This window comes from Camelus dromedarius, chromosome 24 (assembly GCF_036321535.1).
Source record: "Camelus dromedarius isolate mCamDro1 chromosome 24, mCamDro1.pat, whole genome shotgun sequence".
In the NCBI taxonomy this organism is placed as follows: Eukaryota; Metazoa; Chordata; class Mammalia; order Artiodactyla; family Camelidae; genus Camelus; species Camelus dromedarius.
In genome coordinates, this window is record NC_087459.1 from 27,857,877 (window position 1) to 27,884,284 (window position 26,408).

Here is a 26,408-nt window from a genome sequence, read left to right on the forward strand (position 1 = left end):
TCCTCGGCTACATTTGCTCATGTGCAAAATGACACGTGAGCCATGCTGTTGTTTGGTGAAAGCAAATGATGGCACAGACCTGCCCATCGACTAACAGGGGACATCAAAGAGATGATGGGTGGTACATCCACACAACAGAAAACTGGGTAAGTGACAAAGAGAACAAGGATGCTTTGTGTGTACAGATGCGCACGGCACTCCGAGATTAAATAAGTGAAACTCTTAAATGTAACCACTAAGCTACAATTTGTGTATAAAAGAAAAAAAATATATGTCTACTGATGCACTGTAGGCAGAGACTGTTTAGAAGGGTGCACAAGGAATCAAAAACAGTGGATGCCTCAGGGGAGGGAATCTGTGTGGCTGGGAAAAAAGAGACTGACTTTTCACTGAAAACTTCAATATTTTTTGAATTTGGTGTGCATGTAGTGTATTAATAACAACATAGGAAGTGAAAACAGAATGTGACAGAAAGCAGAACCTGTGCTAGGCACCCACACACACACAGAGTGCATCCTTTGGCAGGTGTCACTGCTCCTCTTTGCAGGTGTTGAAATGGAACCAGCTCAGAGATGTTCAGGAAACCACCTAGCATCACTCAGCAAGGGAGTGGTGGTGCTAGGGCTGGGACCCAAGTCTGCAGTCACGCTTCAGGCAATACCCTCTGGCAGAGCCTGCTGCCCAGGGCCAGTTGCCGCTGTGCCAACCCCAGGACTGTGAACTCCATGTCTGGGAAATGGGACAAGTCTCGAAACTCAGCTCTGGACACAGAGTCTGGGAGAAGGATCCTGCCCCAGTGGAGAGGCCAGCGATCAGGGAGTTCTGGGGAGGCCAAGGCTAACCCGGCCCGGGGCCAGCTGTGTGACCTCCAGCAAGTAATTCTCCCTCTGTGAACCTAAGCGCCTCATCCAGGTTCCCATTCCAAGGATGTAAAAGGCTTAGTAAATGAGGTGACAACTGAGAAAGCTCCTCCTCCCAAGAAGGTTCTCAAAAATAATCCAAGTCTTTCAGACTGGCCCCCACACCTCTGGATCCCCAAACGTCTGAGCTGCCCTGCCTCACCTTCTGGGTCTGTGTGACTCTAACACAAACACTCCTGCTGTTTGCTAAATTCATCCGATTGTCCGTCACTTCAACTTACACCTTTGTAGGCCCTCCTACGCGTCAGCCTAGGGTGGCCAGGGCTGCCTCCTCGCACGACCCCTCCCGCGCATCCCCGCACTTGCCAACACCTCTGAGGGCCTTGGTATAGGCACTCGGACCATGCCCGTCGCCCACACCCAGCCGTGGCTCAGGTTACTCGGCGCCTTGCTTCTCCACTAGCCTCGAGGGCAGCCCCCTTGCCCCTCAGCTCTAGCCTGCGCCCCCCGCCCACTCTGCGCAGGCCCCTCCCCACCCCTTCCACAGGCACCCAATGAGCGCCGCTTCCTGGACTTGCCCCGCCCACCAAGGGGAGTCCCAGCCGCCGATTGGCCCGCCCAGGAGCAGTGTCCCCCGCACGTGGGGCGGGGGCGGGGGTGAATGAAGTGGAAGCGATTCCTCCGCCCCCACGCTTACCTACCCAGCCCTGCGCTGCGCGTTCCCCGCGGAGCCCAGTCCAGCGCCGGCCCGTCCACCAGCCGCTGCACTGAACCCTGGTGTCCGGCTCCCCCTGGCCAGGACCCCGCGTCGCGGACCCGCGATGGCCAAGCGCAGCTCGCTGTCCATCCGCATCGTGGAAGGGAAGAACCTGCCAGCCAAGGACATGTGAGCGCGATGGGGGTGGGAACCTCAACTTTCTGAGGAGGGGCCCTGCCCATTATGCCTGACCTTTCTGGGGTCCGCACGACCTGCCCACAAGTAGAGTCACGGCGAGGGTGTGGCAGCAGTGGGAGCAATGGGGACAGTGAGATTTGCTGCGAGCACCAGATAGGGGTTGACAGGGAAGGGCCTGGGACTGGGGAGGAGGCGGGGACTGTAAGGGGCCTTAGTGAACCCGCAGGGAGAGAACGGCAGCTCTAGAGGGGAATGGGCTTTGATAGGACAGGAGCTGGGGGCGGGGGAGGGGAGACATCAAAGGGGAGATGTCTCCGTGCACTGTTGGGGGGGTATGGTTTCAGGGGGGTGGGGTGCCCTCCAGAAAGGAGGGCTCTTCCTCAGTAGTTCTGAAACCCTTAGTAGCTGAGAATGTGCACGTGAAATGCCCTGGGGCCCAGGGGCTGTCCCGGGGCTTCCGTGCTGTGCATTTGGGAAGGGAGGGCAGGGAGGGCAGTCATGAAGAGTGAGTGGTCAGGAAGCCAGGGCCGGTGCAGGATGGGATGTCTGGGTATAGCTGCTGTTGTGCCCTCCGCTTTACCTGAGTCATTGCCTTTAATCCTTACAACCACCCAGCAAGGTCATTCTCACCATTCCATTTTACAGATGTGGAAACCGAGGCTCAGAGATGAGAAATGCTGGCTCCAAGTGGCAGAGCAAGGTCCTGAGTCTAGGGCTCCTAACAAACACTGATATCTAGGACTTTCCCTGGTGCCTGGCCAGATTTGAGAAAGTTTCTAGAGACCACTGCCCACCCTTCTCAGTAGGTGCCAGAGCTGAGCTACTAGATCCCATCGCTGACTCCCTCGTATGCAGCTTTAGGCAGCTCCCTGTCCCCGAAGCCTCAGTTTCCCCTGCTGTAAACTGGAGGTCGAAATCCCTCTCGGATAAGAGCTGTGGAAAGTACAAAGCTTGAGGGATGCTGGCTGCCTGGAGGAGGGGGCAGGGGCAGGGAAGCCCAGAGGCAGCCTAGGGTCCAAAGTCTGCTAGACTGCAGCCTCCCCACCCCTGGGGCTCCTCAGCAGGCTTTCAGATGCAGAGAGGTGGCGGACTGGGGAGTAGGGTGCAGGAGAAGGGGGCAAGGGCATCTTCCTCACATGCACAGTGGCCCCTGTGAGTTTCCCAGCATGCTCAGTGCTGTGAGCAGTTCCAGTTCAAGGCCCCCTGGGCCTGACGAGGCCAGGCTCAGCAGTTACCATGGCAATGGGTGAGGGAGGGTGCTGAGTTGGGTGGGTTTCACTGTGTGGGAGGAGTTCTGGTGGGAGCTGGGAATGTGGTCTCCGGTGGAAAGTCAGATGAGCTCTGAAAAGGGTCTCAGCCTCCAGTCCCAGCCTCTAAGCAACCCCCATGCTGGCACGGGTATCTAGGTCAGCTTGGCCTCTTCTGGCTGGTGGCAGCTGGGAGGAGCAGCCCCTCCGTCTGTCGCCTCCCTCCCCATCCCCGCAGCGTTGGCCCTGGTGCCTGACTCTAGGCTCTCACAGTGAAACTGTGGACTCTGCCTACCTGGTAGCCATGGTGCCAGGTTCCCTGCCCAGCCCTGCCTCTGCACAGCCAGGGGCCTCAGCCCAGTGCCTCCATCCCCAGGGGGAAGGGCCACCAAGTTCTGTTGGTTCTGCCTACAGAATCTCTTTCCTTGCCCTGCCCTCCTGCCTACTCACCTCCCCGCACCTCCTTTCCTCTGTGTTCCTAATAGTGGCTGATGTATGCAACTCTGACCTGTCAACCCTCTCTTAAATCCAGCTGTGAACCCGCCCTACTCCACCCCTCAATTTGGGCCTTCACAGCCCTGCTTTTGCATGTATTTGGGTCTTGTGCCTTCAAGCACTTCCCTTTAAAAGCACTGGAAAACTCCTATTCATCCTTCAGGACCTCTTTCAAACTTCTCTCCAGGGCTTTCCCTGGTGCCCTTGGGCAGTGTTCCTTGATCCTGTTCTGTGACCTCCAGCACTTTGGGTCAGCTGGAGTTAGGAGGAAGCCCTTGGTAGCAATTGCTTCTTCCTGGGCTGCCTGTGCCTCGTGACTGCACAGGAACCGTGATTCATTCCTCCTGGCATTCTGGGTGCCCTGAGGGACACCTGGTCCATAGTAGGGGAGATTAATAGGTGCTGAGGACCTTTGCATTTAATCTTATTAGTCCTAGAAGGTTTGTAGATGCTCAGTTTGTGGATGGGGAAACAGGCTCAGCACGTGGTAGTCCTTTGGCAAGGCCGCACGCAGGCAGATAGAGAAGTCAGCCCACTCTGCTGCTGACAGACAAAGCATCCCAGCTGGACCCAGGCTGCAAGCTTGCCATGGGGCTCAGTGGGGACTGAGCCTCGAAAATGTCATGCAGAGCATCTGGCTCAGGCGTGGCAGGAGTTTGGAGAGCACAGGAGGCCCTCCCTGAGTGCCGGAGGCAGAGGTGGTGGTGAGCCTGCCCTACTGTGCCTCATCAGTCCCCAGCCTGTCTCCTGAGTGGCATCCCTTCCAGCTGGGGCTTGTTTACTTCTGAGGACGGGGAGCTCACCTTCATCCATGGTGGCCCATATTGACTGAGACAGTTCTGAGGCAGGACCGTCATGATGCAGCGACCACTTGCCTCCCTGCCACTTCTGCTCATGGCTTTTTAGTCCCCTTAAGGGCACAGCACACAGCTGGGCTCCCTCCTACCAACAGCTCCTAGAGCCCCCCTGTTTCTGTCCTGCTCCCTCCCACTCATGGTCTCCCAACCTTGGGTACCTGAGTCAGCCAGACAGGCGGGGAGTCTCATGGTGACTGATGACCCACTGGCTCCCACGCCCAGTGGCCCTGGGGACAGGCCCGGGGCTATTTCAGGATTTGTCCTGATCCTTCCCCTTCCACAGCCTGGAAACTGCCAAGGCCCTAAATATAGAGGCCCTGCAAGGAGCCAGGCTAGGCCAGCCGCGGCAGTGAGTGGCTTGGGGAAGGAGAAGTGGGAGAGGGGACCGACCCAAGGGTCTCATCAGGGCAGAGAACACTGGGCAGGGCACAAGTCCCAGCCCCTGACCAGGGACTGTGGTTGGGCCCAGGTCCTTAAATCCAGCCTCAGCCCACTCTTGACACTGTCCCCTCCCCACTCTAATGCAGCCACCGAGCTCATAACTGCCCAGGCACCACCAGGTCTGTCTCTGCCCGCAGGCCTTTGCCCACCCTAGTGACCCTGCCTGCAACAGGAGCCCCAAACCTTCATTTCTTATTAGAGATTCATTCATTGATCTGAGCTGTGGCAGTGCTGAGCTTACAAGGAAAAACAAGAGATTCCTTGCCCTGGGGAATCCCCTGGGGAGGCCTCAGGTGAGGAGGCAGGAGGAGGGCAGAGGAGGCATTGTGGGTTGGGGGGCAGCCTACACAGGTCTCAGCCTGTTCTGAACTCTCCCTCCTTCCTCCACGTTCCTTGTTCAAATACACGTGCAGCTCCTGGGCCCTGCCACCCAGCCCAGCTCCTGTGGTGCCCCAGGGCTTGATTCCTTGAGGCCCAGAGTCCCCTGGCTTTGGGGTGGTGGGATGCAAGCTGGGGTGGCCTGAGTGGCTCTCTGGAGGACAGGGCTCTGGAGGACAGTGATGGGGGAAAGGGATACAGGCAGAAGAGCAAGGAGTCCAGGGAGGTGCTAACGTTTACTCATCACCTCCCATGGGCTGGCTCTCTCATCATGTCAGGGACCCGGGGAGCTACCCCGGGAGCTGGCATTATCGGTCCCATCGTAGCAGGGTGGGGACCGCATCTTGGGGGACATTTTCCGTTGTTTGTGTCCAGTGGCTTCCTCTGCCGGAGGATCCCCTTTTGAGAAGGGAAGCTGCGCTTGGAATTCCCCAACCTCCAGCATGCAAACACACTTCCTTTTTATCGACGCCAGGCCTGAAGGGCACTTCTGGAGATGTCCTCACCCCCACTTCTTGCCCAGTAGTGGCCCTGGGCCTGGCCAGGACTGCCCTCGGCCCCAGAAATCCTCCAGCAACAGAGACAGGAGAAGCCAAGCAGTCCGGGTTGCCTTCCCCACCCCCCACTCTCCCAGGTGGCTGGGAACTTGAGGTCCACTGTTAGATTCATTCGTTCATTCATTCATTCACTCACTCATGCATCAGACACTCAGGAGATCCCTATCTTGTGCAAGCCCTGTCAACACAGAAGTGGTCCCCGCCCTCGGCGCTCATGGTCAGACGGGGAGGCAGCTGACGGTACCTCACTAGCCGTGCTGGGATGGAGGGCCAGGCAGTGGGGTGGCCGGGGAGATCCCTGCCTCTGAGCTAGGGGAGAGCACTTACGGAGGGGGCTGAGGAGGGATCTTGGAAAGAGTGGGAGGGCGGTCCAGGCAGGAGGAGCAGCAGGAACCAAGGCTCAGAGGAGAGGCTGAGGGCTGACTTGGGTGTTGAGGGTAGAGGTATCCCTAGCTGGTGTGAGGCTTTTATGACTGTAGTTTCTGGCCTCCCTGGGACGGGGCGGGGGTGGGACGGGGTGGGAGCAGGCAGAAAGGAGAAGCGTCCTTAGCTAAGCTGGAGAAGCGGTGAGCAGTGGGGCAGGGGATCCTTGGTGCCCCATCCCAGACCAAGGGTGGAGGCCCATGTTTCGACCTGAGGAGTATTTGGGCCCCAGTCTAGGACCCGGTGCCTCAGCCCTGACTGTCTTTTTCCTGGGGTCACTGGGAGCCCCTGGCAGAGGGAGGAGGGGTGCCCACAGCTGGCCGCCCCGTCAGTCCCTCCCTGCCCCTCCCTCCTCAGCACCGGCAGCAGCGACCCCTACTGCATCGTGAAGGTGGACAACGAGCCCATCATCAGGTACCGCCCCTGCCCGGCCCAGCTGCCAGCCCCTCCTCCCGGCCCATTCCAGCTCACACACCTGTGCGGGGGGGTGGGGGTGTGTGTGTGAAATCTGTGCGGAAATTGCGAGGACTTGGAGCATCTGATCCCCTGGGACCCCATCAGGCCCTGACAACCTGCTAGAAGGTATGAAAGACTAACTAGTCTTGCTAATTACTGACCTTAAGGCCCATCAAGGCATTATCTACTTGGGCTGGGCACTCAGCCAAGGGCCTCTCACCAACTCTGTTCCTCTTTACAACCTTTACAGGCCACAAAAGGGACAGATGACGATGATTAGTAACAACAGCTGTCACTTAGGGAGCACGTCTCTGCCAGGCCCTGTGCTAAACCTTTTCCAGCCCGTTTAATACTTACAGTGAGCTCCGTACACTCATCAAATCCCATTTACAGATGAGGAAACTGAGGCTCAGGGAGACTAAGTAACTTGCTCAGAAGGGCCACTCCTCCTGGGTGTCCCTTTCTCTATGGACTCCACAATCCTGGGCAGGATCTTTGCTGTCTGGGCCCTCTCTCACCCAGGCCTTTCCCTCAGAGTTCTTGGCCAGAGCCTCTCTGCTTTTCTGCCCCCCCTGAGTGCCCACTGCTGACCATGAACCGAGGCTGCCAGACTCACAGTTCTTCCCACCTGCTTTAAGGCCCCAAGCCTTTTTCCAGATTCTGTCCTAAGCACGGATACCACAGGGGGAGAGTTGCCAGATGTTTCCAATTGTCTCAATGACAGACAGGGAAACCAGGCCCCAGAGTTCAAGGACCTGTCTGAGAAGTGGTCGGGTGAAGGTGATCCCCTGAGCCTTCATCCGGGTCCTTGTGGATTTTGGCTCCTCACAATCCACATACCCTGCTGAGCCCCATGAGTTGACGGCTCTGCCCTGGGGGGTTGGCCAGAGCTAGGTGCGGCTCTGCCCAGACAAGACCTCTGCGGGTCAGGCCCTGGACCTTGGCTCCCAGGCCCCCCAGGAGGACTGTCCAGCTCCAGAGTCAACTTGGCCATCCCCCTGCCTCCACCCTCAGCGAGTCTGTTCAGCGTCAGGAGCTGAGGGGAGGCTGGGAGGCTGAGTGATCCTGGCTCTGCTGCTGTCCTGCTGTGTGACCTGAGGCCAGCCACTGCCAACTCTGGTCTGTTTCCTCAGATGGAAACTGGCCTGATTGATGCAGCCTGTGCCCCACCCGGGGCAGAGAGGACAGTCAGGAGGAATAATTGGTGGTGGACGGTGGTATCTGGGGCAAGGAGAATCATCACAGAGCAGAGCAGTTGTTCCCGGGAATGGAGGGGGAGGTGAGGAAGGGTGACCTCATAGCATGTAGCCTTCCTTGTTCCAACCTGGGGCCTGCGGGTGGCCCCGGGCAGGTGCTGAGTGTCCCCTCCTGTAGGACAGCCACAGTGTGGAAGACCCTGTGCCCCTTCTGGGGCGAGGAGTACCAGGTGCATCTCCCGCCCACCTTCCATTCTGTGGCCTTCTACGTCATGGACGAGGATGCCCTCAGGTGGGTGGGCCCCCACCCTTTAGCTGGGGCCCGGACCCTGCCATCTGTCCCTCTCTGGCCCATTTCACTGCTGGAACTGCTGGTCACTTTGCATCCTTTTTACAGCCTGGAAGGAGGGGAGCCTGGGAGGGTCTGGAAGGTGCAGAGTTTGGATGTGTGGTGTGTGTGTGTGTGTGTGTGTTTATTCACTGTGCCCCCACCATGTCATGCATGTGCATGTGCACTGGGCTGCATGTGCCCGGGGATATGAGCTAGGAAATGGACTCCTGGAGGGAAGAGCTTGGCATGTGTGTGGGCACATGGGTCAGTCTGTGTGCAGGAACGTGTCCAAGGCCCAGATTCCAGAATCCAGGTCTACAGAAGGGACAAGGGTCCTATCCCATATGACTGGAGTGTTAGCTTCTCTGCTCTCCACAGGGGCCCCCCTGAACAGGGCGGGTGGGGGTCCTGGGCTCCACACAGAGCCCTGCCCAGCTCCAGCTCCTTCTCTACCCTCCAGCCGGGACGACGTGATCGGGAAGGTCTGCCTCACCAGGGACACCCTGGCCACTCACCCTAAGGGTAAGATCCCCAGGAGGGAGTCCGCTCCTGCTTCTCCCACCCCGGCCCCCACACTGTCTGCCCACCCCCACTCAGAGACCTTTCCTCTGGGCTCCTTCAGGCCCCCATGCTCAGGAAAAGCCATTTCTGCCCACCCCGGAAGGACCTGGGCCCTCTCCATCTCCGGCACCCCGGCCTCTGTGCCCTATTCTACCCCCGGGTGGGGACTGCATACCCCAGGGGTAAAGGGGGCTTCTAGGGATGGGGTCTGAGGCCTCTGCAGCAGAAGAAGGGGCCTCTTTATGCTCTGTTGCTGAGGTATAGGGACCCTTTCTCCCAAGCTGGCTGGCTCTGTAGCCCCTGGGGTCCCCTCAGCGTGAGTCCCAGTGTCCTAAGCCTGAGAGGTCAGCCTTGAGCCAGGCAAGGCTGGCAAGCCCCTTGGATGACTCTGGGGACACTGACACAGTTTGGAAGGGTCAGCCCCACTCCAGCCTCGCTCTGTGACCTGGGGCAGGTGCTGCCTCCTCTAGGCTGAGTCCTCATCTGCCAGAGCAGACCAGGAGCTCTTAGGTGCTGCAGGCTCTGCAGGCCTGGGCCCCTTTGAGTCTCAAGGGGCGTCCCCAGCACACACCTGCTCCTGTCTGTGAGTCTGGGGCAAGCCTGGGGGAGGGCTGGGGACTTCGCTGACTTCCGGAGCCTCTTGGCCTCTGCCAAGCCAGTGGCCTCTCCTGCCCGTGGCCCAACCAGCCCCTCAGGATCCAGTGGCCCCAGTGATGCCATTTCCTTGTCACTTCCCTGTTTGGGCTGAGGCCCTCCCCTCAGCAGCCCTGGATGAGAGCCACTCTCCCCTTGTTTTAAGATGGGAGAACTGATGCAGAGAGGGCGGTCCCAGGATGGGTCAGGGTCAAGGCCACCAAATGCAGCGTGGCACAGTAGTGAGGATACAGGGGTCCCTGGACTTGGACTTGAATCCAGACTCTTTTAACTGCTGTTGTTCAGCTTCTGAACCTCAGTTTCCCCATCCGTCCCTGGAGACAGCAGCCGCTGCCTCAGAGGAGCTTGAGCAGATTCCAAGGGGACTGCGGAGGGGCCCGTGGTGCCTGGCAGGGCTGAGGGTGAAGAGCCAGGCCTCTGGCTGAGCCACAGTCCCTCAGGTTTCAGTGGATGGGCCCGCCTGATGGAGGTCGACCCTGACGAGGAGGTGCAGGGCGAGATCCACCTGCGGCTGGAGGTGGTGCCGGGGACCCGGGCCTGCCGCCTGCGCTGCTCTGTGCTGGAGGCCAGGTGAGCTGTGGGGGCTGCGGAGCTGGGCAGTGGGCCCCACTGTGGATGCGGGGCCTCCGCTCCCTGACTCCCCCTCCTGGCCCTGTGCTTTCTCCCAGGAAAGGGGGCTCTCAGGGGGGATTGGGGAAGCTTCTCTGCCCTGAAGATTGTTTCCCAAACAACCCCACTTGGGAAGGGATGACGTTCTAATGGTGGAACTTCAGGCGTCACAGAGCAGTGGGGGTAATGGGTGAGGGGGACCCTGAACTCTGCCCATACAGCCCCGGTGCCAAGGCTGGGCGTCCCCCTGGTTTAACTTTAATATGAACTTGGCCTGACATGTGAGGGGGAAGTCCTCAGTGGGATGGGGGGAGGTGAAAGGAGTTGCTGAAAATCTCCAGGTGGGAGTGTGGGGTTCTCCCCAGGAGGGACAGTGACTTGGATGGGAAGATGGGCCTGTCACCTGGGACAGGGACCCCCCTCCATCCCGACCAGGGTATTTTTAGCTGCAGGCTCCACTCCCGCCTGGGCCTGAGTGTGAGTCACACACACTCCAGAAGAAGCTTCCTTTCTGGCTCCAGCCCACCTCCACCGGGGCCTTGGCTGCCTCTGGGGCGGGAGTCCGGGGCGGCCCCCAGCCTCCACCTGCCACCCGTGGAGGGACACGCTGCCAGCCAGCCACCTGTGCAGGAGTGTCCCCCTGGCAAGCTGGCTGGCCTCTCTGGGAGGAAGCTCTCCCTCCTGAGAACGAGGCCCGTGGCTTTATTTTCTGTCCCAGGGCTGGATATAGAAGAGGCCCAGCCAGACAGAAAAGAGCTGGACTTGGGCAGAGTCAAGGTCATGCTCCCTAGGCTCTGTCATCCTCACACGCCATCCAGTCCCTTCTCACCCATTTCCTCCTTCCTCAGCGTCACCTGGCACCAGGCTCTCTGTGACCCAAGCATACACAGGCTCACACACGCACTCACACTGCCCAGGCTGTCGGGGACACAACGGCTGGGCCAGCCTGGGCGGGTGAGGGCAGCGGTCGGTCAGATGTCTCTTTGGGTGTGAGAGGACTCGTGCCCCACTCTCCTCAGCTCAGACCCCCATAAGGAGCTGCCTTTGTGGCAGAGGCCGAGAGAACATTTTCTCCTCGTCTCTCTGGGCAGAGTGTCAGCGCCAAGCTCAGGAATTCTATTAGGCAGTTCTGAGGAGGAAAGAAAAGCAGGCGTGAGAGGCTTAAGATGTAAAAGATGGCAAAGAGCAGAAAATCACATTTACAGGGAATGAAGAGGGGTGGGCTTCGTGGTTCTTCCACAAAGGGTTCTAAGCCTGGGACGCACGAGCAGGCTTGGGCTTTGTAAAGGCCCATCTGTGGAGAGAGGGTAGCGTGACGGGCCGGGCTGCTCTCCAAGCCACCCCCCCCAAGTAGGGGGAGGTTGTGGGGACAGGCCTGCTAGAAGCCCATTATTTCACTTAAAGGGATTATCTTCTCCATTTTACTGATGAGGACACTGAGGCTCAGAGGGGTGGCCCTTGCCCTCGGCACAGAGGGCGGTGGCGGGCGGGGCACCCCTGGCCCGGGCTGTCTCACAACTGCATTTGCCTCGCCTCACCCATCCGCCAGAGGAGGCACTGCAGCTGGTCTGCAGCTGCGGAGTCAGGAGCTTTTGAGGATCCTTAGCCTGGTGTGGGGGCCACATGGGGGCCCGCCGGATACATGCAGTGGGAATCAGGGTCCAGAAAAGGGTGAGGCACTCTTGTCACCCAGCTTGGCAGCACCAGGAGGTGCTCAGGCCTTTCCAGCCTGGTGTGGTTACCCCACAGCGGTGGGGTGATAGCTGGGGGAGGCTTGGTGACAAGTGGATGCTCTGCTCCCGCCCAGGGACCTAGCCCCCAAGGACCGGAATGGTGCCTCTGACCCCTTTGTCCGCGTGCGCTACAACGGCCGGATGCAGGAGACCTCGGTGAGGAGGCCGGTGGGCTGGGAGGGGGCAGGGGTTTCTTTCACCATCACCTGGGTGGTCAGGTGGGGACTGCATTCTTACAGAGGAGGCTCAGAAAAGTGGGGTGACCTCTCCGAGGGTGCACAGTGGGTCCCAGCCCTTTTGGTGCCAATTCCTGTGGCCTCAGCCACCTGTCACTCCTGGCTGGGCTGGGCCAAGACAGCTCTCCTGGGGTTAATCTGCAAAGTCCACACTGCTTTTCTCACCTCTGGGAAACAGCCAGGGTGGTGGGCTCAGCCCTGGCGGGGAGAGCATTGAGACCTGGGTCCTCAGTGCAACCTGCTACCTTTCTGCTGTGTGGCCTTGAACAAGTGCCTTACTAGCTCTGGGCCTCAGATGCCTCACTTGAGAAGTGAGTAGGGATTTGGACAGGAAGTTCTTATGTCTGCTATTTTGGGGCCTTTGCCTGGACCAAGGAGAGGAAGCTGCATCAGGGCCCCTGGGGGGCACCCAAGGGAGGTGTTTTGGTGGCTCTACCCCATGGAGTCAGCCCTACCCCCACTCACCCCTTTCTGGGCAGATCGTGAAAAAGTCATGCTACCCACGCTGGAACGAGACGTTTGAGTTTGAGCTGGAGGAGGGGGCAGCGGAGGCGCTGTGCGTGGAGGCCTGGGACTGGGATCTTGTCAGCCGCAACGACTTCCTGGGCAAAGTGAGCACCTGCCCCTTCAGGCTACACCTGCTGGCCTCCATTCCAGCCGTCCTGTCCCGCTAGCTGCCCTGCAGAGGGGCACCCAGGAGACCTGGGACTTCCCAGAGTCAGCTACTGGTGCCCAGGGACCCTCAGAAGGCACCTCCCTTCTCAAAAGAAGAGTCACTGGCAAGGAAGAGATGTAAGGATCCCAGCCCCAGGGTGCCCCCCCACCCCTCTGCCCTGCCCCCAGGTGGTGTTCAACGTCCAGAGACTGTGGGCGGCCCAGCAGGAGGAGGGCTGGTTCCGGTTGCAGCCCGACCAGTCCAAGAGGCGGCGGGAAGAGTGAGTACCTGGGGCTGGGCTGGCAGGCCAGCGGGGGTCTCTGCGCCCCCGGGAGGCTGAAAGTTGACTCCCCAGGCAGGCAGGGGTGCTGATTAGGGGTGGGTGATGCAGCCCTAGGCTTCTTTTAACCCTTGCCCACCAGGCCAGCATCCTTCTCCATCTGGTAGAATCCCGCCTCTTCCGCCTTCTCATGGTCCTGGACTCAGCCCTGTCCTTGGAGCTCCAGGGCAGAACAGGTCTCTGTTTTCTACCTTCTGGTAGATTCTAGAACCAGCCTTCAGACCCTTTCCCTTTGATGGTTTCTCTGCAGACCTCAGACCAGAGTTTAAGCCCCCAGAGCTCCGAGTCAGTGTCCCTGAGCCATAGCTCTGACTCATCCCCAGATTTTCCAGGAACAGGGTTACCAGATAAAATGCAGGATGCTTGGTAACACTTGAGTTTCAGGTCAACCCTGGGTAATTTTTTAATATATGTCCATGCAACATTTGAGACAAACATGTTAAAAATACTCAGCTTAACTGGGTGTCTTGTATTTTTAGTTTGGTAAATCTGGCAGCCCTGTCAAGGGAGCCCTCCGGCCACCTTGTCCACTACTTAACCTGAAAGTGGAGGGTCGGCCAGGACCCCACCTCAGATGGGGGCTCTGGCTCTCTGTAGAAGGCCCCAGACGCCCCCCCATCCCCACCCTCAACAGGGCAGGGTCAGGGCGCACGGCTGTGTCCAGCTCCAGGCATCTCCATGAACCAGCCATGGGTGGCCTTGATAGCCGCTACTGCAGGTGAGGCCGTGGGTCACTCAGTGAGCTGAGCTGTGCTGCGGGGCGGGAGCCTTGGAGACTGGTACGCGTTGGTCAGCGCCCTCCCCAGGAGGGGTCAGCACGGAGGAGCTTGGAAGTTAGGTCCAATGTAGGAAGTGGCTTCTGGTGTTAGAACCTCCGATTCCCCTGGCAGGATGTTAGGAGGCTTGGGAATTTGCTTCCAGTGTAAAAATACACACGCAGGAGCTGCTCTCTGGGAGTTGACAGAATCAAGGCTCAGGAGCCCACCATGTCCACATGGGTGAATGCTGGAGCCCCGGGGTCTAGAAGTGGCGTGGAGCCAGGCCTTGAAGACAGATGGAGTTCCCTGCCTGTGGAGGCGGGAAGGGCCTTTCGAACAGAACAGCTTGGGCAGTGCAGGGAACCAAGGTGGAGGGCACGAGCAGAGAGACTGAGAGGCGGACCCCAAGCTGGGGAGACGGAGGCAGTGTGGGAGGGGGCGTGGCCCCAGTGGCCTCAGTCCCTGGTGGAGAGGTCACAGGCCACCCATTCTAGGGGCAACCTGGGCTCCTTGCAACTGGAGGTGCGGCTGCGGGATGAGACGGTGCTGCCCTCCGGCTGCTACCAGCCCCTTGTGCAGCTACTGTGCCGAGAGGTGAAGCTGGGCACCCAGGTGAGGGTCCCCCCCACCCCCTGGGGAAGGTGGGAGGGCCCAGGGACAGTAGACAGGGTCACCCTGTCCTCAGCCCGCTCTGAAGAGCAAAGCTCTTGAGTTGTCAGGTCGGTAAGGAACCAGCCAGTGTCTAGGGCCCCTCCATCCCTTGGGAAAGTCCCCCCCTCCCCCATGGTGGACCTTCTGCAGTCCTCAGAGTGAAGGGTTTGGGTTCCCCTGTGCATCCTGCAGCCCTGCCTCTCCTTGCTGCCTCCTGCAGGGCCCAGGGCAGCTGATCCCACTCATCGAGGAGACCACAAGCACCGAGTGCCGCCAGGACGTGGCCACCACCCTGCTCAAGCTCTTCCTAGGGCAGGGACTGGCCAAAGACTTTCTGGACCTGCTCTTTCAGCTGGAGCTGGGTCGCACCAGTGAGGCCTGGGAGGGAGTGGCCTGTCTGAGGGTGTGTTGGGTAGGGGAGCCAGGAGCCAAGGACTCCAGGGATGCTGGGAGGGGAAAAATCCGGAAGTCCTCCTGTAGGAGGTTGATGGGTCCGATTAGGAGGGAGAAGGGTCAGATTAGGAGGCAAAGAGAAGAAAAGGCAGAGGTGGAGCTCTGGGTTGGGAGGTGGTGAGGAGGCTCTTTCCTGGGAGGCCAGTGTAGAGCCCCCAGCCCCAAGGTCCTCTGTTCTCCTCCCCCAAGCCTTGTCCCTCTCCCAACCCCCTACCCACTGGAACCTCTGCTTGTAGATGAGGCCAACACCCTGTTCCGGAGCAATTCTCTGGCCTCCAAGTCCATGGAGTCTTTTCTGAAGGTGATGTTGCATGACATATTGTCTTTGTTTTATAGATGAGGAGACTGAGGTTCAGAGAGGCCAAGAGACAGAGTGGCAACTTAAACCTGAATCTTCTGTCTCCTGTCCAGGGCCCTTTTAAACCTAAGAATTTCATTCAGTCAATTATTTATTCTTTTATTCACGTAGCGGCAGTTTATTGAGCCGCCCTCTCCTTGTCCCTGGCTCTATTCCGAGTGGATACAGCAGTCAGGTGGTGCAAGGGGTGGCTGGGAGGCCAGCTGCTGTGAGGTGGCCAGCAGCTGGAGGTGCGAGAGGGACCAATGCTGCTCGCGGTGGCCCCCAGGTGGCTGGGATGCGGTATCTGCATGGCGTCCTGGGCCCCATCATTGACAAGGTGTTTGAGGAGAAGAAGTACGTGGAGCTGGACCCCAGCAAAGTGGAGGTCAAGGATGTAGGGTGAGGCCACTGGTGATCCCTGAAGGCGTGGTGGGTGGGGGAGGTTAGGCTCTTTCTGCAAGTCTGTGATTATGGCTCTTTTTACCTGGGGATACCTTTCGTCTGCTCTGCCCACTTGTGCTTTGTCTCTGTGTCCTTGCCTCGGCTGACGCCTGTGTCTCCGGGAGCCGTGTCGTGGATGCAAGCGCTGACCTCGACCTTTCTGCGGGTTCTTTCCCGCCCCACTCAGGTGCTCCGGGCTGCACCGCCCTCAGACCGAGGCTGAGGTGCTGGAGCAGAGCGCACAGACGCTGCGTTCCCACCTGGGGGCGCTGCTGAGCGCGCTCACTCGGTCGGTTCGCGCATGCCCCGCCGTGGTCCGCGCCACCTTCCGCCAGCTCTTCCGGCGCGTGCGTGAGCGCTTCCCCAGCGCCCAGGACGAGGTGCGCCCTCTGCTGGTGGGGCTGGGCGGAGGGGAGAAAGTGATGGGGAAAGAGGGAGCTGTGGGGCCCCAGGGCATGGTGGGAGGGGGCGATGGACGGTTAGAAGCTGAGGGCCAGAAGAGAGGCAAGGTCATGGGGGGAGGGAAACAGGGTTCAACGCCCAAGGTGGGGGCGGGGGGCTGTGAGAGCCCAGGCCCCAGGGAGTCTGGCCCCCAACTCTCCCACACCCTTCCAGAACTTGCCCTTCATCGCCGTCACCAGCTTCCTGTGCCTGCGCTTCATCTCTCCTGCCATCATGGCGCCCAAGCTCTTCCACCTACGGGAGCGGCACGCGGACGCCCGCACCAGCCGCACCCTGCTCCTGCTGGCCAAGGTCCGGGACTGTGGACGCCGGCGGGAGATGCCCCGCTGGGTGCTGAACAAGGGTCCCTACCTGGACTGCGTTGTGTTCCCCACCGGCTCCAGGAAAGCCTCGTGGCTGGCCACGGGTACTCTCACGTGGCGCTGCACTTCGATTTACAAAGCTTTCTTGGGCCAGGGTACCCAGTGGAGCAGAATCTGATATTGAATCTGTAGTGGAAGGTCAATAGGTGGGCCAAAGTAGTCTCAATTATAAGTCCCCAAAAGGCCTCAAAGTGATCCATTCACTCCTGATCCCCAGTGTGCTGCCCCTGCCTCCATTTCTACAGGGGTAGTAGCACAGACTAGGAGGGGGTTTGGGGTGGGTGGGCTGCATTGGTCAGGCCTCTGACCCAGCAGAACCTGGCTCTTCCTGCTGTCACACCCCCAGGCGGTCCAGAACGTGGGCAACATGGACACGCCGGCTTCCAGGGCCAAGGAGGCGTGGATGGAACCACTGCAACCCACAGTGCGCCAGGGCGTGGCCCAGCTAAAGGACTTCATCACTAAACTGGTGGACATCCAGGAGAAAGAGGGTGAGTGCTTTCCGGTGCGGCCCTGCCCCCAGCTACCCCATCCCATGGCCCCGCCCACCTGAGTGCCTCTGCTGCTTCGCCATAGCCTGCTGTTGACTTTGCTCCGCCCCTGGCCCCGCCCTCGCCCCAGGCTCACTTGTCCCCCTCCCTCCCTGGCCGGCAGAGCTGGACCTGCAGCGGACCCTGAGCTTGCAGGCACCACTGGTGAAGGAGGGGCCGCTTTTCATCCACAGGACCAAGGGCAAAGGCCCCCTCATGTCCTCCTCCTTCAAGAAGCTCTACTTCTCCCTCACCACGGAGGCCCTCAGCTTTGCCAAGACACCTAGCTCCAAGGTGGGTAAGGAAGGAGGAGGGCAGGTCTGGTTCCGAGGGGTTTTAACACCCTAGAGGCACCTGTCCATTTCTTGGAGCCCATCCCAGAGTCCACCAGGGTCAGAGAGGAAAGCCAGGCAGGTGCACGCTTCTGGTGTCAGCCACAAGGTCACTTAAGACCAATGAGAAAGAAGCCCCACTGCCTGGCGTACCCTGGGGTGGGCAGTGGCCGCAGTGTCCAGCCCTGGCGTCTTGGTCAGGTGATGGGTGAGGTGGGGTTCTGAGGGGTGCTTCTAGGAGATCAAGGAAGCAGAGAGGGGCTGAGAGGAGTCCTGGGTTACAGCCCTGTATACCTAGGGGAAGTGGGTCAACCTCTCTGAGCCTTGGTGGCTTGGCCTGTAAATTGGGGATAATGGTCCCTACTTACCGGGTTGTTGAGAATTAGATGAGATGATCTGTCTAAAGAGTCCAGAGCTAGGGCCTGGCGCAGAGCACATCTCAACCAATGTATTGTGAAGACACTATGTCCCCTGGGCTGGCCTCTTATAAGCACTTTCCTCCCCAAAAGGGCTGAGCACATACTTCCTGGATAGACCTGTTGGCCCCTAGCTGGGCCAACCTGACCTCCAGTCCCCAGGGATGCCCAACCAGCCCTGTGCAGCTTGAGGTGGGGGCAGAGCGGGTGAAGGGGCTCCCAGAGGTAACCCTTCAGCCCAGGCCTCCCACTGTGCATTTTCTTTCACTTCAAGCAACTGCCCAGCCCTTAGGTCACCTCGGCAAAGCCTGGCTACCTGGGCCCTCCCTCACGCTGCTCTGGGCCCCTTTCCATTCCTTGGCATTGAGCTCTGCCCTCCTGTGGGCACATCCGTGTATCCCCCTGTGCACCGCTCATCTCCTTTCTGCCTCCTCTCCAGCCGACACACCCCTGCACGGGCAGCACTTCCTCTGCGATGTCCTGTCTGTCCTTTGGGAAGCCCACCGGGAGGAGGCTCAGTCATGTGTCCCCAGGGTCCCTCTCCAGGTTTCCCCAGTCCTCCTAAAAGGTGGTACTGTCTCCTCTGCTTACCTATAAGGCCAGCAGGGGTGGTGGGTGTTATCCTGAGGGCCAGAGGGCCCAGTCATTCCGATGGTGAGAGGCCCTGGTGAGTTCTGACGGGAGAGGGTTCAAGAGACAAGGGGAACAGGGGCCGGGCGCTGGCGACATAGATTCAGCTGTAACACATTTTGGAGCCAGAGTTTCTCTCTGTTGCATTGTATCTTGTCAAATTCGATGATAGCAGGGGTGGGGCAGGGGCGGGGAGTTGGGGTATGACCTTGAGAGTCTGGAACATCACACTGAGTTGGGAAATTAGCTGCAGAGGCACAGGGCCTGGTCCACGCCAGGTGGTGCTTTCCAGCCCCGGGGAATACTGTATTTCCAGACACTATACCAGAGCTCAGACCTCCCAGGACTGCTCAGAGCCCCCGAGGGGTCAGGCACTTGGCCACCCTCTGTCTGCGCTCTGTCCTGCCTGAGGTCACTCTCAGCAGGCTCCTGGGAGCGTAGGCACTCTGGATCTCCCCCACAACCCCTGATGCTGCCAAAGGAGAGACTGAGGCCCAGAGACAGGAAGTGGAGCAATCCTGGCTGTGCCCTGAACCTCCCTTCCCCTCTCCGCCCCAGAAAAGCACCCTCATCAAGCTGGCCAACATCCGGGCAGCAGAAAAGGTGGAGGAGAAGAGCTTCAGCAGCTCGCATGTCATGCAGGTCATCTACACAGACGATGTGGGCCGGCCCCAGACCGCCTACCTGCAGTGCAAGGTGTGGGCCGTGTGGAGGTGGCCCCTGGGAACGGGGGAGCTGTGGGAAGGCGCCAGGGCAGGCTGGGTTGAGGATTCAGCGAGTCTCCCACCCCCTTGTTGGCCACATCCAGGACAGCAGGGGTGTGGGATCTGATGTGAGCACAGCATATGTGTCTCCTGGGGTCTGGGTGCCTGGGAGGCCATGCCCAGGTCTGTGGGTGGCCCTGCCTAGGCACGCACGCATAGGCCTGGGTGGAGCCAGTGTCTGGACAGGTGTGTCCCCGTGGTTTGTACATGGTTGTTGGAAACTGTATTTCCAAGTGTCTGAGTTGGTGTCTGTGTGTTTCTGTGTGTATCCATATATAACAAGCATGCATTTATGCAAGTGTGTGGCTCTGGCACATGCTCTCATGTCCCTTCCCATCTGTTCATGTATTAACCCAGTCACTCATTCATTCGTTCATCTAAAAAGTATTTATTGAGCACCTGGTGGGTTCCAGGCAGCAGCAGACAAAGAGTCCTTGTCCTCATGGAGCCTCCATCCCAGGGAATAAGATGGACCCATAAATAAATATGTAAAATATCAAATGGGAGCCAGCGAAGACTGAGAGAGAAGGGACAGAGTGGGGTGCAGCAGGGAGGGGTGCTCTGGGAGGGTCTCTGGTAGGTGACATTTGAGCAGGGACACAGGGAGGGAGCATCTGGGGGATGATATATGGAGCAGGTAGAAAGGCTGAAGTTGGAGGGGGCTTGCTGTGTTCCCACGGGTGACTGTCCTGGGTAGAGGGGTAGGAGGTCACAGACCCATCCCATGGGCCCCACCTCTAGGGACTCCTTGTTGGGTCAGAGTCTAGAGCCACAGGAAAGAAATGGTGACAGCAGAGTCACCACATATAGTTGGCAGGTTGTGGCAGGTGTGGGGGCCAGTGGCTGCTAAAATCCAGCCCATGCTCTGCTCAGCAAGTCATGTGCCCAGGTGTGGGCTGCATTCATCTGGAGGAAGTGCAGCCTTTCCTACTGCGCCTGAAGCTACCAAGCGGGCTAGCAGGGAGGGCTTCCCGGTGGGGGTGACCTCCAATCAGCGCCCTGCCCGCCATGTACCCTGCAGTGTGTGAACGAGCTGAACCAGTGGCTGTCTGCATTGCGGAAGGTGAGCATCAACAACACCGGCCTGCTGTGCTCCTACCACCCTGGTGTCTTCCGAGGGGACAAGTGGAGCTGCTGCCACCAGAGGGACAAGACAGGTGGGATGGAGGCCTGGGCCCCATAGCACTGCCTCTGCCCCAACAGGCCGCAGGCCCCTGGCTCAGACATGGGGCCCTGGAGCCCCACCTTGCTGGCCAGGCCTGGGAACCACCTGTGCACCTGTGGGAATGAACCTGAGCCTGGCCGGGCCCCGCAGGTGCTCTGGGCAGAAAGGGTTCCATGGCCCTGTTGTGTGTGGGCATGTGGGAGCCTCAGAGGCCCTCAAGGAGGCCTGAAAACAAGTTAGAATATCCTATGTGATTTAGTTCAGTACTTCTCAAAGTCCTTTGACGGGGAACCCCTTTCCGGCCCAGTGGATGAGCTTCTTGTACAACCAGTGTTCTGAGGGACACGCTTTAGGCGCTCCTTCCCAGGAGCGCGGAAGAGGCCCCGAGTTGGCACACGCTCACGCTGGCAGACCGGTACTGGAGCTGTGAGCTGGGGGGACCCTGGGCCTTGGGCACTAGAGGGATGGCAGAAGGGACCTTCTACTAGAACGTCTAGCGATAATTGAGATGGCATGTGTCTATCCAGGACTGCGCATGTGCTGTCCATGAACACGTGGCTGTTGAGCACTTGTGATGTGGCTGGTGCAGCCGAGAAACTGAGCTTTACATTTATTTTAATTTCAATATAAATGGCCTCGTGTGGCTAGTGGCTACTCTCTCAGACAGCACAGTTCTAGAATGTTCAAGGTCCTCCGTTATCCCCACCTGCTTTACAAAGCTCTTGCTCCCTCATCAAGGAGACTAACCCTTGGCACCCCCAGGCCTCCAGGCCAGGCCTCGACCCCCGGGGCCTGCACAGTAGAGGCCCTCGGAGGCTGTCCCGCCTACTCTAGCCCAGCCCTGGACTTGAGTTTGAGCAGTGGCACCTAGTGAGAAGGGTGTCCCTGTCTGGTTGGCTTGACCAGCAGCCTCTGGCTGTAACCTTGTGGTAATAACCCTCACCACTAGTGAAGTGGGGCTAATCTGGAGAGATGAGGGGCTGCCCCTCCCGGAAGTGGGGGTACCACGGGCAGGCCGTGGGCCAGACTCTCTCTCTAGGCTGTGTTCCAGGAAGTTGGATGTGAGCTCTCACAGTGCCTGCCCACAGCTCTGCCCTCTCTCTGCCCCCAGATCTGGGCTGCGACAAGACCCGGTCCCGGGTGACCCTGCAGGAGTGGAATGACCCTCTTGACCACGATCTGGAGGCCCAGCTGATCTACCGGCACCTGCTGGGCGTGGAGGCCACACTGCGGTGAGGAGGCCCGTGCATGGGCAACGCGTCTCACACAGGAGCGCCTGGGTGACCCTGGCAGAGCCAGAGCTGGGATTCGGGCTCAGGGCTCCTCTGCGGTGGCTAGTCTCTTCCCTCCTACTCAGGGCCTGCGCCTTTCTGCCTCTGGCAGCCGCACCTGGGGACACCTGGATCTCTGCAGCACGAGGCTGGTTCACATCAGGATGAAAGTCCTGAGGGCTGAGGAAGCCCAGGGTCTGGCCGTGGCTGCTTCCTGCCGCAGGCTGACCCAGGCCCCTCAGCTGCTCAGCCTTCCCGTGGTGCCCTGGGAGCACCAGGATTGCCCTCAGCCAGCTCCCTCAAGTCAGTGGTTCTCAGCCCTGGCTCCAGCTTAGAAAACACAGGATGCTTTTAAAAAAACACTTTAAAAAACAGGATGCCTGGGCCCTACCCCACTGACTCAGAATCTCTGGGGTGGGGTTCAGCGTGGGGATATTTTAAAGCAGCTTATCAGATGAAGACCACCCACTCCCCTGTGAGTGGCAGTCACCAGAGGCCCCAGGGTCACTCTGTAGGCACCTCCTTTCTGATGGTGTGGCCCTGTCACTGTCTCCCTCTCCATCCCTACTCTGGCCCCCTGTTTAGAGACTGTCCTCCAGAGGACAAAGTCACCACCCTGTCTGCTCCGTTCCTGAGGCCCACGCTTCCAGAGACTTCACCCATCAGGACCCTTACTTGCTTGGCCACACCCTAGAACTTGCCCTTCCTTGTCTCCTCCTTCTCATTTTCCAGGCTCCATTTTAATTTCACTTTCCGTATAAACTCATGTAATTTCCACAACCACTGAAACACGTGAGTGGTCTCATCATCTCCCATTTAAGCCAGGAAGCGGCAGAGCCAAGATTCAAGCGACGCCACCTCAGGTTCAGGTGGGACCATTGCCCGTGGTCCTAACCAGCACGGCCTGCCCTGAGAGCCTGCCCACCTCCAGAGCCGCTGGGCCAGGCCCCCTGGCATTCCAGCCCCACAGCCCAGCGCCACCAGACCGTCTGCTCCACTGAGACCTCCAGCCACCGACCCAACCTCCTGTCCCCAGCCGCTTGCTGTATTTCCTGTGGCTGCTGTGACAAGTTCCATACATTTGGTGGCTTAGACAACACAGATTTATTCTTTTACAGTAAATGCTGAATAAGCAGATGAGCAGAGGGGTCAGGGACCAGATCAAACCCATGGGGCCTTGACAGCATCTGAGGAGGAGGAGCCTGTTAGACCTTAGCAGAGGGACACATCTCTCCCCAAATAGATCAGGGAGACAAAGGGCTGAGCCAGTAGAATTCCTAAATAAGGAACTACAAGTGCGGGTTCCGCATGGCTGCCCACCCTCCCTCCGTGGACAGAGGACTGTACCTGAGGGGCCCAGGGACCTTTGGTGAACCCCGGTTAGAAACCGTGCTTGAAATGTCTCTCTCCTATTCCCACAAGAGCGACGCTCATTCCTTGGCCAGTTAACACTAAGGGATTTTCAGGCCCCAGGTGACTCTCTTTCCAAGGGCCCTTTGAAGCTGGAGTGACACGGTTCAAGCTTGGTTTCCAGAGTGCCTTCTGTTGACCTAGCTTTGTGTGTGTGTATGGGGATGCAGGTTGGGGGGCAGGGACCAGAGGAGGAGGCTGGAAGAGGAGAAGCAGGTGACCAGGGGCTGAGACCTGGGCCCATGTTTCTTCCCATAGATTGAGAGAGTCAGCCCCCTGCCCCCAGGAGCCCCCCAGCTCAGGAGGCCCACCCTGGGTCACCCAGCCTTCTGGGCAAGGACACCAGGAGCCCTCACACCCCATCCTCCCCAACAGGGAGAAGCACCAACAGCTGCGTGCAGGCCCAAAGACAGGCGCTGTGCCAACAGGCCCTGGAGAAGGTAGGTCCCCCCCTCTCCCCAGCCCCTTCAGGGATGCCGTGGGTGAGGCTCCCCTTCCAGGGGCCCTCGGGACAGGCTCTGTCTGCTCTGCCTTCATCCTACGTCTGCCTCCAGCCCTTGGGGACCCACTGGCCCAGCTGCTCCAGGTGCTACAGGACCTCCGGGAGGCCCACAGAGCCAGCCTGGCCGGCTTCCCGCGCTCGGAGCCCAGCCGCCTCCTGGAGCTGCAGACGTGAGGCTGCCCCACATTCCCTCACCAAGCCCTTGCCAGGTGCTGGGAGACCCCTGAGCACTCCCAGCTTTTCACCTCAGTCCCTCTCGTTGGGGTGCAGGGCCTGGGTCTCTCCTGGGCTGGGGGAGCTGGGAGAGCCAGGGGCCTAGGGGCCCAGAAGTCTGGAGCTGATGTGGCCTCGGCCCGCTGCTGCCCATCTACCATCTCTAGGGGACTTAGGGAGCTCCAGCTCCTCCGTGAGGCCCGGCTGTTCCCCGCCATCCCCGCAGCCATTGCCGTCAGTAACCCAGACTCCCCAGGGTTCCCTCCTCTCCTGCCCAGGGCAGACCTAGCCAGAAACCCCCCTTAGTGTGGTTCACACCCAGACAGACTGATGCTCCTTGGACCCAGAGAGGCAGAAGGGAACAGAGGGCCCAGGAGAGCAGGCCTTGACCTCGGCACCCCTGTTGCTCCTGGCCACCATCCCGCCTGCTGCCCTCGCGGCCTTGGCTGCGCCCCCGGGAGAGTGTCACGGTGCTCTGTTGCCAACAATAAACCTGCTATGACCGCGGAGGCTCTGGGGTCTCGTGATGGGGGTCTGTCGGCTGCCTAAGAGTAGGGGGTAGCCAAGGACTGGGGCCGCTGGCATAGCCTCTGTGCAACCCTATTGCCCATTCTCTGCCTACCCCCACCCCGGGGGCCCCATTCCTCCCCTACATGCTGTCCCCACCACACCCCTGGGTCCCACTGGTCCATCCCCCACAGGCTTCAGAGACTGACGTGTCTCACTAGCTGGCTCCTCCTTGCAGCCCCCAAACAGACCCTTCCTCCAAGAGTCCTGAAGACTGCACAGTGGGGGCAGTTGAGAACCACAAACCATGTGGCCTAGCCCTGGCAGTGTCCCTTACACCAACCCCCTTGTCCCCCTTGTCCCCCTTGTCCGAAGTAAGGCTTCCTCTGGTCATCACCTCCCTGCCCCCATCCCAGTCCATCCCTAGGTATGCAGCAACCTTCACCATAATTAACAAGACAGGAGAAACAGGGTATTCTAGCACATTCTTAAAACTCAGCCAAGCTCAGAGCCTCGCCTGTGAATCCCATACCTGTGACAGTCACCAAGGGCTCAGGTCATGGGCAGGACCCCTGACCCAGCTGACTAGCCAGGCTCTGGGGCAGTGCCCTCTGGGCAGGCCACATGCTGGGTTTTTTGAGGGATGGCATAGAAAGGCAAAGGGGGATGAAGGTACAAGGGGCTGCCCCCTCCCCTTTACTCAATGACTTTTGGGGCCATATCGACCTTTCCTCCTGGCAACAGCTGTGGGAGGGGTGGTAACCCCTCCACAAACAGCCCACCCACCTGGCCCCTTGGATGTTCGTCACCTCTTGGTCATGATGCTACCTTCCTATGGGCCTCGTGAGCCTCTTCGCAGAGCTAGGCATCTCCCCTTTCTTCCTGGCCCAGAGCTCAGGTCCAGGGGTGTCTGAGCCTGCCCCCCACCATCACCAACACTGCTTCTCTGGGTACTTTCTTAGGGCCTCACACAGATCCTCATGCCTGTTAGATCTTCTTGGGTTTCCAGGACCTCATGGTCAGAATTATGGACTCCAGGATGTACTGAGCCCTAAGGCAGGGAGTGAAGGGGAAAGAGAGGTGTGCACTTATCAGGGCTGCAGCAAGTAGATCCTTGGACTTTAACCACCCTCTCCTCCAGGGGATCCTGGTGTGGGCATGGCCATCGCAGCCAGAAGGGGAGTGAAAATGGCTCTTTATTTTTTTTTTAATTTTGAGGGGGAGGTAATTAGGGTTATGTATTTGTTTTAATGGAGGTACGGGGGATTGAACACAAAACCTCATGCATACTGAGCACGCGCTCTACCACTGAGCTACCCTCCCCACCCCTCTGAAGGGGAGTGAAAATGAATAAATGCCTGGCGCTGCCCCCGCCTCTCCCATCAATATCACATCCCTAGGTTCTCTCAGGTTCTGAGCAGAGCTACCTACAGCTTAGGATGCCACTCTTCGGAAGTCATCTGCAAAAAGAAGATGGACAGAGGAGACTCCTGCCTGCCCTCATCACAGGCAGGTACTGGAGGTCACCCCTCCACCTGCCCAGAGATTCTACACCACCACTGCCCCAGGATCACCAGGCCTGTTACTCACCTGGGGCCTGGGGTAGGTCCCCCAGATGTCTTAAGGGTCTGATTAGACCTTCAGGCCTGCAGCCCAGGGGGCTTGCATTCAGCACAGGACAGGCACCCTGGGGAGCCCTGAGTGGACCCAGCTCACAAAGCATGTGCATCTTTCATCCTCCGGGCTGATCCCATGGGAAGTCTGTGCAAATTCCCACCAACCTCCTCGAGAAATTCCTGTCAAAGTATAATTTTCAAATGCGTTTTAAAAATTACTCATATAAACAGAACAAACATGTATCCAAGATTTATTACACTTCAAGGAGGAAACAGTTTGGCAGAGCCGGTTCGTAGACTATTTTGAGAAGCTGAGTAATGTTAGAATAAGATTGTGATTCTAGATGCAAAACTGGTTGATGCAGTTTTCTTCTCTGTGGGGTAGAAATCAACAAGTTAATAAGTGTCTGGGCTCTAACTGAATAATAAATACCAAAGTCAAACACAGGTCCTTTCCCCAAAATTAGCTATTGGCAGACTTTTTCTGCAAAGGCCTGGGTTTGCAGGTTTGGGTCTCAGTTACCCTTGTAGCACAAAAATAGCCACAGACAAGTGAGGAAACAAATGGGCATGGCGTACTCCTGTGAAATTTTGTGCACAAAAACAGGTGGCAGGCTTGATTTGGTCCCAAAGCCCTCACATTTTGACCATCTCTCCCTAG

At 58.8% G+C, this 26,408-nt stretch overlaps 1 protein-coding gene across 5 annotated transcripts; it reads left to right on the forward strand.

Annotated features, from left to right (window-relative positions):
* Positions 1 to 1,531: 1,531 nt before the first annotated feature.
* Positions 1,532 to 24,131, forward strand: LOC105089641 (ras GTPase-activating protein 4). Of its 5 annotated transcripts, none has more exons than XM_031432667.2 (21): positions 1,534 to 1,746; positions 6,511 to 6,567; positions 7,984 to 8,097; positions 8,597 to 8,658; positions 9,792 to 9,921; positions 11,768 to 11,849; positions 12,409 to 12,540; positions 12,773 to 12,864; positions 14,177 to 14,294; positions 14,554 to 14,704; positions 15,023 to 15,087; positions 15,413 to 15,525; positions 15,755 to 15,947; positions 16,183 to 16,320; positions 16,738 to 16,882; positions 17,046 to 17,215; positions 18,858 to 18,995; positions 20,085 to 20,220; positions 21,340 to 21,460; positions 23,285 to 23,349; positions 23,464 to 24,131. In XM_031432667.2, exons 1-21 carry the CDS (start codon positions 1,682 to 1,684, stop codon positions 23,583 to 23,585), a joined length of 2,409 nt encoding a protein of 802 aa, XP_031288527.2. In that variant the 5' UTR covers positions 1,534 to 1,681; the 3' UTR covers positions 23,586 to 24,131. The 5 variants fall into 5 exon arrangements, with proteins under 5 accessions (XP_031288529.2, XP_031288527.2, XP_064334702.1 ...); XM_064478631.1 differs by lacking the exon at positions 1,534 to 1,746 and adding an exon at positions 7,743 to 7,888 and having other exon boundaries at positions 6,514 to 6,567; XM_031432669.2 differs by lacking the exon at positions 18,858 to 18,995 and having other exon boundaries at positions 1,532 to 1,746.
* The last annotated feature ends 2,277 nt before the right edge of the window (positions 24,132 to 26,408 follow it).